This window comes from Amia ocellicauda, chromosome 2 (genome assembly GCF_036373705.1).
Source record: "Amia ocellicauda isolate fAmiCal2 chromosome 2, fAmiCal2.hap1, whole genome shotgun sequence".
NCBI lineage: Eukaryota > Metazoa > Chordata > Actinopteri > Amiiformes > Amiidae > Amia > Amia ocellicauda.
Genome location: NC_089851.1, coordinates 36008588 through 36025825, shown reverse-complemented (window position 1 = coordinate 36025825; position 17238 = coordinate 36008588). Strand labels below are relative to the sequence as shown.

Here is a 17238-nt window from a genome sequence, read left to right as displayed (position 1 = left end):
CAATGCTGGCAGTACACTGTGGCTTGACATGCTGGTGATTTGAGGTGTCTTTTCAAAGGCCCTGCTTAGCAGTTACTTCTGGCTCAGTCCATTGCTGCTAGGGGGAATCTCGTCCCATTACTTTTGACAGCAAGAAAAATAGTACCTACAAATAATGATGTCATATCATAGGTTCAGAAGTGTTAGCACAATTACATTAAACTCAAAGGATAACCATGTATTGATCTAATATAGTACAACAGCTGTAGCATAACATTTTAACCCCTTATTATATGATTGGACCACAAATAGCCAACTCCTATTCAATGTATGTTTTCAAATCTACTGATCAAATACATTTAGACGCCAGCTTTGAAATGCCGGGGGATTTGGCGAGTTAACAATGGGTTGCTTTCTTGGCCATGGTGGTGGGGGTCAGTCACTGAATCTGGAAAACACAGCACCTATCCTCTCACAACAGGCTCACCCTTGGGGGAAGCCTCTCTTGTGTTAGTTTTTTTGATGCATTTAACTGACTCGGTTGCCTAGATCCGTTTTCCCTTGTTTAATGGACTGGAATGCTTAAACGCCACCAACAGAATGATTCCAGTCAGCAATATCTCGCTTTACATGATTGCTCCCTGTTCCCTTCATCACTCCTAATAAGACGCCAACCTTCATGGTGGATGTTATGGTGTGTGCCAGAGCCAACATGCTAGGTTTTTAAGTGCAGCAGTAAAATTCTCCCACACATCACTGAGCTCACTGGGCTAATTTGTCCCCTTCACTGTAACACAGCAGCTCCCGTATGCTGACTGTCAGCGATTTAATGCCCTGTATGCGTGGGGGACATGCTTTAGTCAACCAGGAAGGCAATTCTTCTTACGGTGGCCCTGTCTAATAAACTGAGCAACTCACAAGCTATGGCTGTATTTTATAAGGCTGCATTTAAAATCCCTTTTCATCTCGTGTGTTTAAATTGCCGTGCCGTCACGTGAAGTCGCTTGGACCTTTCAAGATTGACCATTTCATGCCATTAGGTATTTTTGGTTTCAGTTATCTTGCTTTCCTGCTAAATTATAGAATGAATGCCGTTCCTGATTGCTATAGGTAAGCTTGATAGATTTTATGCTTTTGAATCAGGCTAATTCAACCCCATTTAGCATGGTAACTGAGCTGCCACCCCAGAGGCTGAGCAAGGATTGGTTGAGAGTGAAAGCCCTCCCCAGCTCCACCAACACAGACAGCTTCTGCAATATCAAGTTAGTGCAAAATTGTAAACATCTCCAAACTCCATCAGTAATTAATAATGTATAAATGCAGCAAAGAATAAAGAGGCTGTTTCTTGAAACTGGACCATTTTAGTAATCAAGGCCTTCTTTGTGGGATTTGTTGTTGTTGTTATTATTCAGAAAGGTTTTATTTTATTTTCATGTTTTAACTTCATTCCATTTGGGGCACACATGCATTATTTATAACAGATATTCTTCTTCAGAAAACTTTTTTGATAGATACATTTTCTCTTTTGATTCTTCCATTAAGTGTATTTAGTTCACAATAAATGGTCAAATCATTTAATTTATCTGCCCCTATTATTTCAAGCATACATATTATCCTACACCCAGTACCGTACAAAGGATATAGAAAGTACTTTATAGCCAATATGGACCCTCAGAAGGCTTCCTAATGCAGATTTAAATCACTTATTGAATCTTAAATGGCTGCTTTAACGTTATTTCTATAGAAGCTAGAAGATGATTCTTTATGGTGACGTGTTTGTCAGTAATGCATGCATCTGTACACCAATGAGAGAGAAGAGATGAGTGGGAAGGGATGTCAAAGGATTTTCTCTGTACAATCACAGACTGCCTGTTTTCTGTCACTGTGTATTTTACTTGCATCATGAAACAGGTTTCCTGTACTTTCTCTGACTATTCTTATTGTTCTCTTTCAAGAATATTCCATATGGGCAGCTGAATCTGTTGAAGGGGGAAAGTTGGCTTTGCCCATAATGTATACCACATGTTATGTTCTTGTTTTCTAAGAAGTATTTGTAATGAAGTGCAAAGCATACCAGCCATGGAAGAGAAACCTTGACAAAGAAGCAGTAGGCATAAGTAGGAAAACGGCAGATGGTATTTAATGTTACAATCAACAATAACATCTCATGTCTATAACCAGAAATTTTGACTCTACAGCTGTTCGTTCCACATTTCATTTTGAGTTCATAATATTATAAATCTGAACTTTTAAAAAACACAGTGCATATCGTCTTAAAACAAAACATACAAAACCACGACTGAAGTAAAATAAAATCAATTGTAACTTAAAGAGCATGAGGAAAGAGTTCAGCATATTCTCAGCAATCATACTTGTTGTCAGCCTACACACAAACATCCTCACACGTGATATTGCTGCTGCAAACATAAGCTGAATATTAGTATCATAAAGGGCAAAAGACTAATAAAATAATATAGAAATCACAGGACCATATCTGTGTATTGGAGGTGAATGCTTTCAAGTAGTCTAATTTCTAATTTCTGCTACATGAATGTGCAGGTCACTGTCCTCTGACATGTATGTCATTGTTTTTGATAAATGAAGAGTCATCTGTTTCAGCTCTCTCCTTGGCAATTAAATGATACATCTCCCACTACGGTTAAACATTGACACACGATACAAATCAGTGGTGTTTTTAGCATTAAGTATTTTATAAAGGAATACACAATTCTGTTCAGCCGTGGGAGGTTGGCTATTGAAGGAGATAATAGGTTCTTGTGGGATTCGTAGTCTACATTTCACCCTGGGTAGTGGGTACCTCTGTTGCTGCTGGCTTTTTTTAGTAGTTTTTTGCCAATTTGTCAATCTAAACCTGTCTGATAGGAAAATCACCCACCCAGACCTAGAAAACACATCTTCTTACATTTTCTTCTTGTATAATTCTGCATTATAAAACAGCATGAACCCTGTACCAAGTGCTAGGTTCTATAATTTCTTTATCCTCCTGTAGGTGAGCTCTTTTAATGGCCATGTGACTATAATGTAACTATCTGAGCCCATGCACTATTAATCTTGTTTGTTTTTGCTGTGATTGAAGCGTAGCTGACAACTGTACAGAGAACAATAGGAAAACAACCCACCCCGACACTCTTCTTATTTTAACCCAAGGACTGAGTGCTACAAAAAGCTATACATTAAGCTAATTAGAAGACTAGATTAATTCAGGGGCAGGGCTCAGTAACTCCAGTCGATATGTAATTAAGCATGTACTTGGATTGAAAAGCACAAGACCCAGTTGTTTGTGAAACACTGCTGTAGATCTTGCCTGATTTGACTTGCCTTACTTCAGTGGTTCCAACCCTGGACCTAGAGGACCCCCTACCCTGGTGGTTTTTGTTCCATCCGAGCTCTCAATGACTAAATTAAACCCTTAATTTAACAAATATTTTCCTTTTAATTATTTTAAACATTAGGGCTTATTAGTATAAAGTTGTATAAGGAACATACCTTATTAAGGAACTAACTTTGTATCAGTTACACAATTTAAAAAGTCAAATGTAAGCAAATTTGTTAAATAAAGGTTCAATTAAGTAATTTAGAGCTCGGTTGGAACAAAATACAGCAGAGTAGGGGGTCCTCTTTATTTGCCAAATATTAATGTATATTTAAAGTGTAAACATATGTATGTTAAAAAACATATTTATGAAATGGTGAAACAGTTGATTTGATTTGGCATTTTGAAAACATCTATTTACAATCTATATGCATTACTATGATTGAATCTGACTCACATTAAATGTTCTCATAGATTGAAGATTACCAACTGAGTTGTAGTGTTATCTTGTCACAGGCTTCATCTTCTACCCAATCAGCCTGCAGGTACTGTGAAATGTGCAAATGATGGGTTTAAAATCTAGATTTAAACTCATCCTTAGTTTACAGATGCAGAATCCAACATCCTTAATATGATGTTTTGCAAGCATTACTGAGGGTGATATGATCGACCAGTGTGTGTCCAGTTTGTACAGTTCAGCAACCCGAACCCCCTACGTTTCACTACTTGCTACACTCAGCTCCTCTTTGTTTCCTGTAGATTTCCAAGCCGTGGGACTGAAGAAGGGCATGTTCTTCAACCCTGACCCCTACCTGAAGATTGCTATCCAGCCAGGGAAGCACAGCATTTTCCCCGCCTTGCCTCACCACGGCCAGGAGAAGAGGTCTGGTATCGTCTGCAACACCATCAACCCTGTCTGGCAGAGAGAGGTAAATGAGCAGCTGAAATTTATTAATTGAATACATGAATTTAAGAACAATTTTGCTATTGATTTGTTAATTTTCTTTTTACTTTTCTTATGTTAAACATTCAGTCTCAATAGTTTGATCCAAGCAAACTGTTTACTCAGAGTACAACAAAAGCACTTGAACGTAGCAAGCATGGCAACTAAGCAGGTGTTTTGGACCTCAAGGGTTTTATATAATGAACGAATACAGTTGGAAAAGAAAGGGAGCATGGTTTATGTTTATTTTGTGACGTATCTAGACCTACCCTTTAAACTGTTCTGTGCCTAAAACATTAATTTATGAACAGTACTGAAAAAACAAATCCTTCAGCTTCTCTTTGAACCCAACTTTGAAGTTATATTTCTGTTGCTCACTAGACTCCTGTCTGATGCATTCATACTGGAGGCTTAGCTCAAGACTGGAAAAACTTGCCATCTTCAAATCAAATAGCATAAGAAAGGCGGCAAACAACAGGGGGCCGTCTGGGCTGTTGTGGTTGTGCAGATAATAATTAGATCCTTATCGATCCTGCAGTCTCTTTCAAGCTATTTCTTTGCATATTCTAGTCAGCTTCCATTTGCAACATAGCTTTTTTGTCTTTGCTTTTTCCACTGGATTAAAAAAAGGAGTATCTGTAAGCTTACACAACTGTAGTAGCAATCGGGCTAACACTATGTTGAGTTGCTTTTCTACTGTTCAACACGTCAGCATTCAGGGATTCCATTCAGTTTTATTCAGCTGGGCTTTTAACATGTTGATACTCTATACCAGGGCTGGCTAACCCTGGTCCTGTAGAACACACTGTGTATCCTGTTTTTTGTTATATCCAAACCATGAACTACTTAAAATATTATCGTGAATTTAAGGTATTATGTTACTGATGATTAGCTATAAATCCTACAGGTTGTGCATTTTGGCCTTTGGGACATATAATGAGGAACATTGTACTATTCCTTTCCCTGTGCTATTGATATATAAAACTAGAAAGCAGGGAGGTTATTGTTCTACTTCCCTGAGAAACTCCATTTGAGAATGTGGATTCCTATCACATTGCAGAGAAATCTTGCGGATATATTTATATTGACCACTGTAACTGCATCAAAAAAGAAAGTGCTTTACATAAACTATTCTAGACTACATGCAACCCAATTATGTCTTTAGATAGATTTAAATTATACTGCTGTATGGGTACACGTCCTTTACCTTGTAGTACAGCGAGCAGTCTTTACAATGCACTGAGCTTTTGGTATTTTTTTAACTTATGTTTATTAGGTTGCCTTCCCTTCTTCTACTGCAAGATTATCTCAACTTTTTGTCAATGTTAAAGTGCTCTAATTTTATTGTTACTGTTATGAAGAGAGAAGTATCGATTCATTATTAGACACATAAAACTACCTTCAATATTCCAAGGCATACATGTCATTTGGATTAAATCCTATAGCGAAGGGTTTTTAAATAGTTAATAATACATTATATTCCCATGCTAGGCGGTGAAAGCACTCATGCAGACACATTCAAGAGAACTGTTCTAAAAAATGCAGGCATTTACATTACATTTCCTTACAATCTATAGATCAATAATACACCTTCTCATGGCATTACTTTAGTTCTTTATTCATTGTAACCTAATTATAGCCAAAGATGGCTAATAATATATAATATTCTCTGTATTTGTAATATCATTTCTTCTGCACCAAAAATAGAACTCAGCTCCTTCATTAGCAATTATGGCTGTTTCAAAGTGGGGGCAAATACCCCTACATACCAGTGGCTTTCAGCTCTTTTTCTTTGATTGTGTTTTTCTTTTAATGCACAGTAAATTGTATTTCTTCCCACTGAAGGAATGCACTATTCCTTCAGTGGGAAGAAATACAATTTACTGTGCATTAAAAGAAAAACACAAATCCCGGTCCAGGTTTGTTGTGTACTGTAATGGATTTTTGTTCTAATACGTGGAGTTCATTACTGTCCCGAATGCATTATTCAGTGTCTTTGGTGATTTATGTGGACTAGTAGGTAGAAGGGAGCAGTTCTTCCTTTGGGGTTTTAGTAGCACTAGGTCAAACGCTGATGCCTTTAAGTGAGGCTTGGAGTGAGTTTTACAACACATGATTGGAGGAGCATTGGAATTAAAATTAAAATTAATGTCCATGAAATGCATATTTAAAGCAGTCCTGTGGATCCAGCCTCAAAGGTGGGTCCATTAAAACACTGGGCACTTAATTAATTACTGCACATGGTAATCAATGTATACTTGCACTGCATATAGAGGATATAGTCCTTACTCATGGAATCCATTTTGCTTACTATTGTCATGTGATGAATATACATTTTAAAAAGCTTGTTTTTATGTCATTTGTACATTTCCGATTGCTAAAAGACACTTAACAGCTTTATTGCTGAAGATTTCCCATGCAGAGAGCTTCATGTCTGAGGTGTTCAAGTATTGTTGGTGTGTTGGTTTTGATATGTGGTCTAAAGTCTTCTGGGGTTTAAGCTGAGCTACTAACCCACATCTGTCAGATGATCCAAGCTGAATTTGAACTTAGTCCGGCAGTGGGAAAGGCTCAACAACTCTAACAGGTTCTGTCTCTTACAGTATCCTCCCATATAGAAATTATGGGCCTCATATGAGGAAGTGTTAAATGATCTATGTCTTGTCACAGCGACAGTGTCTCTCTTATTAAACGGCCCACAATTCATGCCATGCAGGTGACTGCACTGATGAAAAGGAGACGATAATAGATATAACTGAGAAAATCATTCAGGGCAATTGGGAGCTAATGGATAGAGAGGAAAGAGGGATAATTTCCACTTAATCTTTTTCATGTTGGATCTGTTCTACAGTTTGGGGTGACAGTATATTTTCAGAGGGTGGCTTTTCTGCTGCTTCCTGCCCCCTCAGTTTCATGTTTTCCTGCTGTTGTATTGTTACCAAGCCAGTCTCGCTGTCCGTGGGAGTATCACTGGCATGACAGTGCCACTGCTGCAGACAACAGCTATTTACACTCTGAAACTGTGTTTGCTCGGTTCCACATTCTGAGCTCCATGTGCCCTAAGAAATGGGGCAATGTGTGTCTGCGCCAATCTGAGATGAGTCCCATGGGCCTCTAAGTGTCTATACCCAACCGTATCCTGATAGGGATGGAAATTGACATGCATAGACCATCTTTGCTGATCAAGGCCTGCAGTAGGTGGGACTCTGACTCTCACTAGAGACATAGTCTTCAGTGATGCCCATTCCCTACTGAAATCCAAGGGAGAGAATAAATACATATGGCTCTCCTGCAGCCCATTCTTCAGCCTAGTTAAAGGTTTAATGTATTGCTTTTTGATCATAAATCTTAATTTCAAACAAAAAGTTTGTGTGTAGTCCTTGGCAAAATATAATTAAAAAAAAAAATATATATATATATATATAAATACTTGTTGCATAATCATATACCTACTAAATGTTGTCTATCCAAAACCAGGATACCAACACCAACAGGTTGGCATTAAGCAATTATGCTAACCCATGGTAAAAAATCCATACTGATCGTGATTATTGCTGTCCTTGGGTATGTCAACTTCATATGTATTTCTGCATGAAATATGTAAATGTGATGATTATGTGAGAGGAATCAAATGGTAAATAGGCTACATGTAGACTATACAGTTCATAAAGACAGAGAAAGTTCATACAGTTGAACAACATGTTTCAAGGTTTAAAATATAACATCAGACAGGCACTGATGACTCATTTTTGAAACAATCTCTACATTTGAAATGACAATACTGTGGGCTGTTATTCTGAGCATCGAATGTTACAACGGAGTGATATCAAGTTTCAAATACTTTAAATAATACAATAGTGGCCTATGTGTCTGTACATCACTGTTGCATATGTTTTCTATCTCTCCATATTCATATATCTGTGTGTTATTTTTGTTAGTAACATACTGTAGAAAATGATCAATGTCCCGTGTTAATTAAGGACATGTCTTAATACAAAGGTGACTCAGATCAGATCATGTTTCTCTTCTTGTAAATATTTATGGAGGACTATACAGGTCATGGTTATTACGCAGTTGTAGGTTTCCTGCTGGAGCACCCGGTTTACTGTGAGTCTAAGGCGTAGGACATAATGACGTCAAGAATGAGTACCTTCTTTATTTTATCTACATTAGTAGGGGCTTAAACAAAGCATTGTACAGTACGGTGCAAAAGATTTAGGCGGGTGTGAAAAAATGCTGTAAAGTACGACTGCTTTCAAAAATAGACATGTTAATAGATGATATTTGTCAATTAACTGAATTGCAAAGTGAGTGAACAGAAGAAAAATCCATATTTGGTGTGACCACCCTTTGCCTTCAAAACAGCATCAATTCTTCTAGGTACACTTGCACAAAGTCAGGGATTTTGTAGGCATATAGTCAGGTGTATGATTAAACAATTATACCAAACAGGTGCTAATGATCATCAATTCAATATGTAGGTTGAAACACAATCATTAACTGAAACAGAAACCGCTGTGTAGGAGGAATAAAACTGGGTGAGGAACAGCCAAACTCAGCTAACAAGGTGAGGCTGCTGAAGACAGTTTACTGTCAAAAGTCAAAATGAAAACACAGGAACTGGGGTGCAGAAAAATGTCAACAGGTGCTCTGGACTGATGAGTCAGCAGAAGGCAGTTTGTTCGCCGAAGGGCTGGAGAGCGGTACACGAATGAGTGTCTACAGGCAACAGTGAAGCATGGTGGAGGTTCCTTGCAAGTTTGGGGCTGCATTTCTGCAAATGGAGTTGGGGATTTGGTCAGAATGAATGGTCTCCTCAATGCTGAGAAGTACAGGCAGATACTTATCCATCATGCAATACCATCAGGGAGGCATCTGATTGGCCCCAAATTTATTCTGCAGCATGACAACGACCCCAAACATACAGCGACAGTCATTAAGAACTATATTCAGTGTAAAGAACAAACAAGAATAAACAAAGAGTCCTGGAAGTGATGGTATGGCCCCCACAGAGCCCTGATCTCAACATCACCAAGTCTGTCTGGGATTACATGAAGAGAGAGAAGCAGCTGAGGCTGCCTAAATCCACAGAAGAGCTGTGGTTAGTTCTCCAAGATGTTTGGGCCAACCTACCTGCCGAGTTCCTTCAAAAACTGTGTGCAAGTGAACCTAGAAGAATTGATGCTGTTTTGAAGGCAAAGGGTGGTCACACCAAATATGGATTTGATGTAGATTTTTCTTCTGTTCACTCACTTTGCATTTAGTTATTTGATAAATATAATCTATTAACATGTCTATTTTTGAAAGCATTCTTACTTTACAGCATTGTTTCACACCTGCCTAAAACTTTAACACAGAACTGTATGTGGTATATTAAGATCTATACCTCAGGGTATGTTTCCATATGTAATTCGATATTACAATACAATTTTACCTTTAACGACAGGGATTCCCCTCACCCCCCCCCCCCATGAACTCCTGGCTGCCACCAATATCCAGAAAGGAGAAAGAGCAGAAAGGCATGTTTTGCTCAGTTATTGATTACTTATGTAAGCCACTTCTTCAGTGAATGGAAATCTGGTCTTTGACCACTGAAAGATTTTCAGCCATTTGTTGCAATCAATGCATCAGAATGAACTGCTTCCAGGTTATAAATATGTCGATTATAAATTCATATTAGCTGCTGGATTTTGACTCTCCAGGAGATAGATGACTATAGACATTTCAGTGTGATTATTTATAAAAGTGGTTAAATGCTCAGCAATACGGGTGGCACAAATAACGGTTTTAATTGTAACAGATAACGGTTGAATTGTGCCTGCTGCAAGGAGCAGAGATCTGTGTGTCTGTAGCACAGAATTCTTAATTATTTAAAAGACTGCCTTGATTCTGGAAGACTATCCCACATATTGGAAACTCCAGAGAAAGGGAATAGGCATTCAAGGATTCAGGAAAGGAGTGTTCAATTACAAATATTCATCTCACAGTCTTCCTAAGCAGTTGCTCCATGACTGCATCATCTTCTATTTTTAGTGTCAGCAACATATTTGAATAATACATTTCCCTTTGGGTGTCAGGCTCTCACTGATTTTGCTTTTTCACGGATCCCTTCCTGGCTTATTTGATTTTGCCTTCCTTACAAGCACCTTTGCATTTAAAGCCTACATCTATAAAACTATACAGCACCAGATTGTAGACATGTGTCACATATGCATATAAAGTGGGAATCTCAAATGAAGAAGCATATCAGAAACCCCCCATCTGTGCAGAACATGTCAGAAGGAACACTGAGAGCTTCATGTTGCTCTGCTTGGAGGGGATCTTAATCTTGTGGTTGCCTTGGTAACAGAGCAAATGTTTGCTATGGTGCCATATATATTTTGCTAGTTTATCTTTTCTTTCGAAAGCTACACCAGAGGAGTGTGCACATTGTAATTTATATAGCTGGTGTACGGTTGAGTGCTACAGAGTGCAACAAAGGGGAGAAGTAAAAGTCACTTCCTTTTATTTAATTGAATCATGTTTTTGTATTTTTGGTAAGTATTTTTAACACTACTGTCATCATTATTAAAATCAACCATGGGGTCTTCAGTCAAGAAATTGGTCAAAAATCTTATGTAGGAAAATTGATTGTTCTGGAATACTAGGAGCTCATTGTACAAAACATATATGAGAGACATGATGGTATTAAATAAAGATCTCAACTCAGATCTTTATTCAAGAATCTCAATAACAAGATACTTGTTTTGCTTCATGTCTTGCTTTCGTAATTATTATTATCTCTATGTACACTCACCTAAAGGATTATTAGGAACACCTGTTCAATTTCTCATTAATGCAATTATCTAACCAACCAATCACATGGCAGTTGCTTCAATGCATTTAGGGGTGTGGTCCTGGTCAAGACAATCTCCTGAACTCCAAACTGAATGTCTGAATGGGAAAGAGGTGATTTAAGCAATTTTGAGCGTGGCATGGTTGTTGGTGCCAGACGGGCCGGTCTGAGTATTTCACAATCTGCTCAGTTACTGGGATTTTCACGCACAACCATTTCTAGGGTTTACAAAGAATGGTGTGAAAAGGGAAAAACATCCAGTATGCGGCAGTCCTGTGGGCGAAAATGCCTTGTTGATGCTAGAGGTCAGAGGAGAATGGGCCGACTGATTCAAGCTGATAGAAGAGCAACTTTGACTGAAATAACCACTCGTTACAACCGAGGTATGCAGCAAAGCATTTGTGAAGCCACAACACGTACAACCTTGAGGCGGATGGGCTACAACAGCAGAGGACCCCACCGGGTACCACTCATCTCCACTACAAATAGGAAAAAGAGGCTACAATTTGCACAAGCTCACCAAAATTGGACAGTTGAAGACAGGAAAAATGTTGCCTGGTCTGATGAGTCTCGATTTCTGTTGAGACATTCAGATGGTAGAGTCAGAATTTGGCGTAAACAGAATGAGAACATGGATCCATCATGCCTTGTTACCACTGTGCAGGCTGGTGGTGGTGGTGTAATGGTGTGGGGGATGTTTTCTTGGCACACTTTAGGCCCCTTAGTGCCAATTGGGCATCGTTTAAATGCCACGGCCTACCTGAGCATTGTTTCTGACCATGTCCATCCCTTTATGACCACCATGTACCCATCCTCTGATGGCTACTTCCAGCAGGATAATGCACCATGTCACAAAGGTCGAATCATTTCAAATTGGTTTCTTGAACATGACAATGAGTTCACTGTACTAAACTGGCCCCCACAGTCACCAGATCTCAACCCAATAGAGCATCTTTGGGATGTGGTGGAACGGGAGCTTCGTGCCCTGGATGTGCATCCCACAAATCTCCATCAACTGCAAGATGCTATCCTATCAATATGGGCCAACATTTCTAAAGAATGCTTTCAGCACCTTGTTGAATCAATGCCACGTAGAATTAAGGCAGTTCTGAAGGCAAAAGGGGGTCAAACACAGTATTAGTATGGTGTTCCTAATAATCCTTTAGGTGAGTGTATATGCTTTTTGATTATTTATTGAAATATTTATTTTTAAAACTGAGATGTGCAAGAGATAAGTTTGCACAGAGGTAATTTGTGGATTGTGGAAGGGTACATCACCATAGTGCTAGCCTGTTAGTGCGGAGGAATGGAAATTGGAAGTGCACTGAGCTGTACAAGCTTGAAAATCTGAGGAAACAGAGTGATACCCAGTCATGCTTAAATCCATTTGTGAAATGTCTTTCATTGCAGGTGTTATAATGGCCTGAGTAGTGTCTGCAGCCGCACTTTCACATTTTCCCAGTGGCCTTTGAGCCCCTTTGAGTCAGGAGTGCAATACCACTCGATAGTTGATTGCTGTCATACGGACAGCTTGTGACAACAAAATATGACCTCTTGGATTCTTGTGAGGCCTTCTCTGCAATTTGCAGGAATAATTTGTGTTCCTGCTTGTCAAGCTGTTTAAATACAATGCAAGGTGAGCATAAAGCTGATCCTGTTGTATTGTCTGTATTGTTCAAATGGTGTGTGCTAATATGGGGCTTCGGGAAAGCAAGGTAATGCATCATTAGGTGGTGACTGTATGCCATAAATTGAAATTTAGAGTTAAGATCCTATTCAGCTTAGAGTCTCCACTCCTCCAAGCCCCTAGCTACTTCATGACAAGAAACATTTTATATCCCTGCAAGCTGTGCAGGTTCCATTGGTATATCAGCAGCCAACATTGAACACTCATTTAAGAACTAGTTTTTACGTTTTCTATCAATTCCCTTAAGAAATAGAGGCACTTATATCAGTAGATGGATTGTAATATTCTGTAAAGCTCAGATGTTTCAAGAAAGGATGTAAGTCTTGATGAAATATGCAATTTATAATGACCTTCAGACCTGATGACAAGTGCTGGCTCAAGGACACTTCAGTTTATAGTAATACAAAGTAAAAGATGTGGTGGAAGATACTGTGTAATTCTGACACTTTGTAAGGTCCTGTAATTACATATAGTTAAAGTTTGGTCATAGTTTTTAACTTGAGACTATGAATTTGTTTTGCAACCTGGCAAAGAGATGTTACACCTCTAGTGAAAACAGTAAAGCGGTTAATACTGTGGAATTTTGACAAAATTAAAAATATACGTTCAGCAAATAAATGTTGTCTTGTTTGTTTTCATGCTTTGAGGCTTAACCCCCACTGGAAAAATCCTACATGTTAAGCCTAACACAAAACTGAACTTTTAGTTGAATTTTGATTGCATAACAACCTTCAAAATCTCCAAATCAATTCTCCTTAACTAATATTTGCTGTCTTTTAATACTTTTTTCATAAATTCATCCCCATGATCACTTGATGTGGTTTAAAATGTGAAATGTATTTAAAAAAAATGATAATCTTTGCCTGCAGTCACGATTTTGCCAGAAAACTTCAGATGTGCGGCTACAACAGCCTTTAGAAGTAATCCTCCTCGGCAACATTCAAGTGACTCCTGCACTGTTCATGGAGAACCTCTCCACAGCCATTGCCGCAATGCATTATTCATTGGTAGATTAGAATTGGGAACAGGGGCCGCAGTGTGTAGTAAATCGTTCTTTCCTCCCAGTTGCATCTGTAAGAAGCAATTGTCCTCTATGTTTAAATATGAGAATCAGTAAAAGATGGTGTCTTTGAAAGTAAATATTTTTAACAGTGCTTGAAACACACAAGACTTAGTAATGGGTGCTTCCTCTCTCAACTCTCTCAGATGTTTTTTTAATGGAATCGCAAGACCCGGAGCCCCTAATCCTAGTTCTGGAGATCATTAATCCAGCAGTTTCCCAGCTCTTTTTTATTCACCAACACTCAAGCTAGGAAGTAGTTGCATTCCAAGAGAGTTGTTTGTCTTTTAAAAGCCAACTGAAGCACAGTGGGTTCAGGTATAGTGATGCATAATGTTCCCCACCATTCTTTATCACATTATAATTTGTGGTTGCACCCTATTTCTAACTTCCCACTTTCCCTCCCACTACTTTCTTAGTATCTTTGATCAGTTTCAATGCCTAGTTTCCAAGAACATTGTCGTGCTTTTGATTTCATCACTTTATTGTCTCCCCAACAATGCGGGAAAAAGTCTGCGCCAACACAATGGCTAGGCCCTTTTTCCAGTGAAAAGACACACTGTCGCAAAAACAATATGGTGTTCTGTAATACATGTAAACAAACAAATAACAAGCAGGAACTAAAGACAGCTGCAGTGCAGGCCTGGCAGAGCATCACCAGGGAAGAAACCCAGCATCTGCTGATGTCTATGGGTTCCAGACTTCAGGCAGTCATTGACTGCAAAGGATTTGCAACCAAGTATTGAAACTCACAATTTAATTAATGATTATGTTAGTTTGTCCAAATACTCTTGAGCCCCTAAAATTGATAGGACCACATATAAAAATGGGTGTAATTCCTACACCATTCACCCAATTTGGATGTAACTACCCTCAAATTAAAGATGAAAGTCTTTCAAATCCATTGTAGAGGCAAAATTATGACAATTGTGTCACTGTCTAAATATTTATGGACCTAACTCTACATATTTATAGGAGACAGAATATTTTCTATATATAAGCAATGTATGACAAAACGGGAAGGTCTAGGATTGGTGAACTGCTATGATAACTAGGGACTTCAGACTAAGTGCCATAGAGGAATATCAGAAACCCTTGGGAACAATACAGTTATCAAACACTGATAATCTGACAGATAGCTGTCTGAAATACTTGAAACATACATTCATGTACTAGCAGATGTATTAGCACATCCTTTAAAAGGTACATCTATTATACATCAAGAGGAAAACATAGACCATCCTACCTTGTTGTCCCAACCATTGTGGATCATAACATGAAAGCATTATGGTCCAAAACACCATACCTGCCTACTGCCACGTTTCCAGTGTTCAAAGAATGAGTCTCACCAGGTGCTAGCAAAGTTGAATTTGTTGTTCCAATGTGATGTATCTCCACTGAGTTAAAATTCTGCGTGGAGGCAATTGGTGACAATAGGTACATAATATCAGCATGGTGTTATTGGTGTATTAGAAATGTGTAAATGCAATATCTTGTGTCAAAATAAAAATTAAATAGATATGTACCTTTCACTTTTTACTCAAAGTCGATCACACTCTTGTACACTTCTGTACTGTGCATAGGGAGAGAGATACAGAGAGTGATAAGGTGTTGTTTCAGGTGCACAGGGTCAAAATGTGATGCTACGCTTCTTTGTGTGTGACGTATTATAAGCAGATGTCATGTCATTTTAATGCTAAGAGTTTTTTAATAATCATTAGTTCATAAGTGTAATATAACTGCTCCGCTGACCTTCAAGTCTCTGGCCATTGTATTTCCATACATTTCCATACACTTATTAAATTATGAAATACATTTGCATACTTCTCAGTTTCCCCAAATGATTGAATATGAGTTGATTTTGTTACAAAAGATTTTTAAATGATTTATAAATATAAACGTGCGGTGGCCTTTTTGGGTGTTTTATCTGCATTTGCACTTCCTGAAAGTATCGAACCAGTCACAGGAAATAGCCTTGTAAGCAAAGGTATTTCATATTTAAGACCTCAGCAGCTGAAGCAACAGATATTCATGTATAATACTTTATATTAAGGCACATTGTTTGTAAAAACTCTCCAAGTGCTGGATATTGCAACAGTTGTTTTCTCTTTCTTCTACAATGTATCACCTTCTTGTCATGTCTCGATTTGACTTTCTATTTGGTTTTTCTGCCCCTTGTGAGGCTGATGCCAGTTTAGGCTGAGCATATTTCCCTTGCTCAGTGAATTCAGAACACCCTGTAAGCCCGGGGAAAGATGGCTTCATTAAACAAAGATCAGGATAATCACTGAGCCTCTGGGTACGTCTCAGTTAATATGAAACGCTAATATGAACCATTGTTTTCAGGGCCTGTTTTTCACAGAGATGTTTGCAGGCTACCCTTATGCTACATCTCTCTTGCTAATTTCTATTTCCATCGCTACTGATTCTAAACCCCAACTCATTGCCTTGTATTTGCTGTTTAATGTCAATATTTATTGCTGCTTTTTCACAGAACACACCTTCACAATTTGAAGTCTTATGCAGACTCAGTAAACAACACTTCTCTTTGAGGAAATGTATGTTTCTACTGAGATATGCAATGTTGCCTAGATTGCTCCAGTAAAAACCCAGCTGTATAAATGGCTAATTTTATGTAAAGATAATGTGATATATTGTAACAATTGTAAGTCGCCCTGGATAAGGGTGTCTGCTAAGTAATTTAATAATAATTACAGTTTTTTTCTTTAAATATTTATAGTGTCCATTTATAATATGGACATTTATAGTGTCTTATTTTAATTAAACTTTAAATTCTATCATTAAATATACAACTTAATGGAGGAACATCCTTGTTGCTGAAAGCCTCTGTAACCCATCTACCCATCCCAATCAGACACCTGCAGCGTTGGGTATTGTTCAGTTTCCAGTATCATATCAGAGAGCTTTACTCAGAAGCCAGGGGGAAGCAAAATAATATTTTCTCATCAATGCCAAAAGGAGGGGAATGGACCACAAAGAGAAAAAGAGAAAAATAAAGAAAAGCCTATGTTCTTGATTGCCAGGAAACACCACATGTTTTTTAAGTAATCTATTTTTAGGTAAAATACTGTGTGGGTTAAATCCCTAAATGGGTTCCCTTCCTATAGAATATACTCATATAAACTGGGTATGTATTCACAACAGCAGATAATGGTGCTGCTGGCGGTTTCTACACATTTCTTGCCCCTCTGACAGAACTTCAAAGCCGTGGATTAAACATTACTAACAGGTTGTAATTACAAATGTATTTTTCCATGCTATCTGGACTACAGTATATGTAAAGGACATACACGCTCTTGCTGACAACCCACTGTTTATCAGGTCTAGGACTTCTAATGTCGAACTTGCCAGTGGAGACCCTCCGCAGGCCGTGATTCTG

General features: G+C 38.3%; 1 protein-coding gene across 1 annotated transcript in view; it reads left to right on the top strand.

Annotated features, from left to right (window-relative positions):
- The window catches only part of hecw1b (HECT, C2 and WW domain containing E3 ubiquitin protein ligase 1b), a 131304-nt gene that overhangs the window by 63115 nt on the left and 50951 nt on the right, over window positions 1–17238 (top strand). Inside the window, exon 7 of the mRNA XM_066723374.1 lies at window positions 4073–4242. Within this exon, the coding sequence (XP_066579471.1) occupies window positions 4073–4242 (170 nt within the window). The remainder of the gene's footprint in view (window positions 1–4072; window positions 4243–17238) is intronic.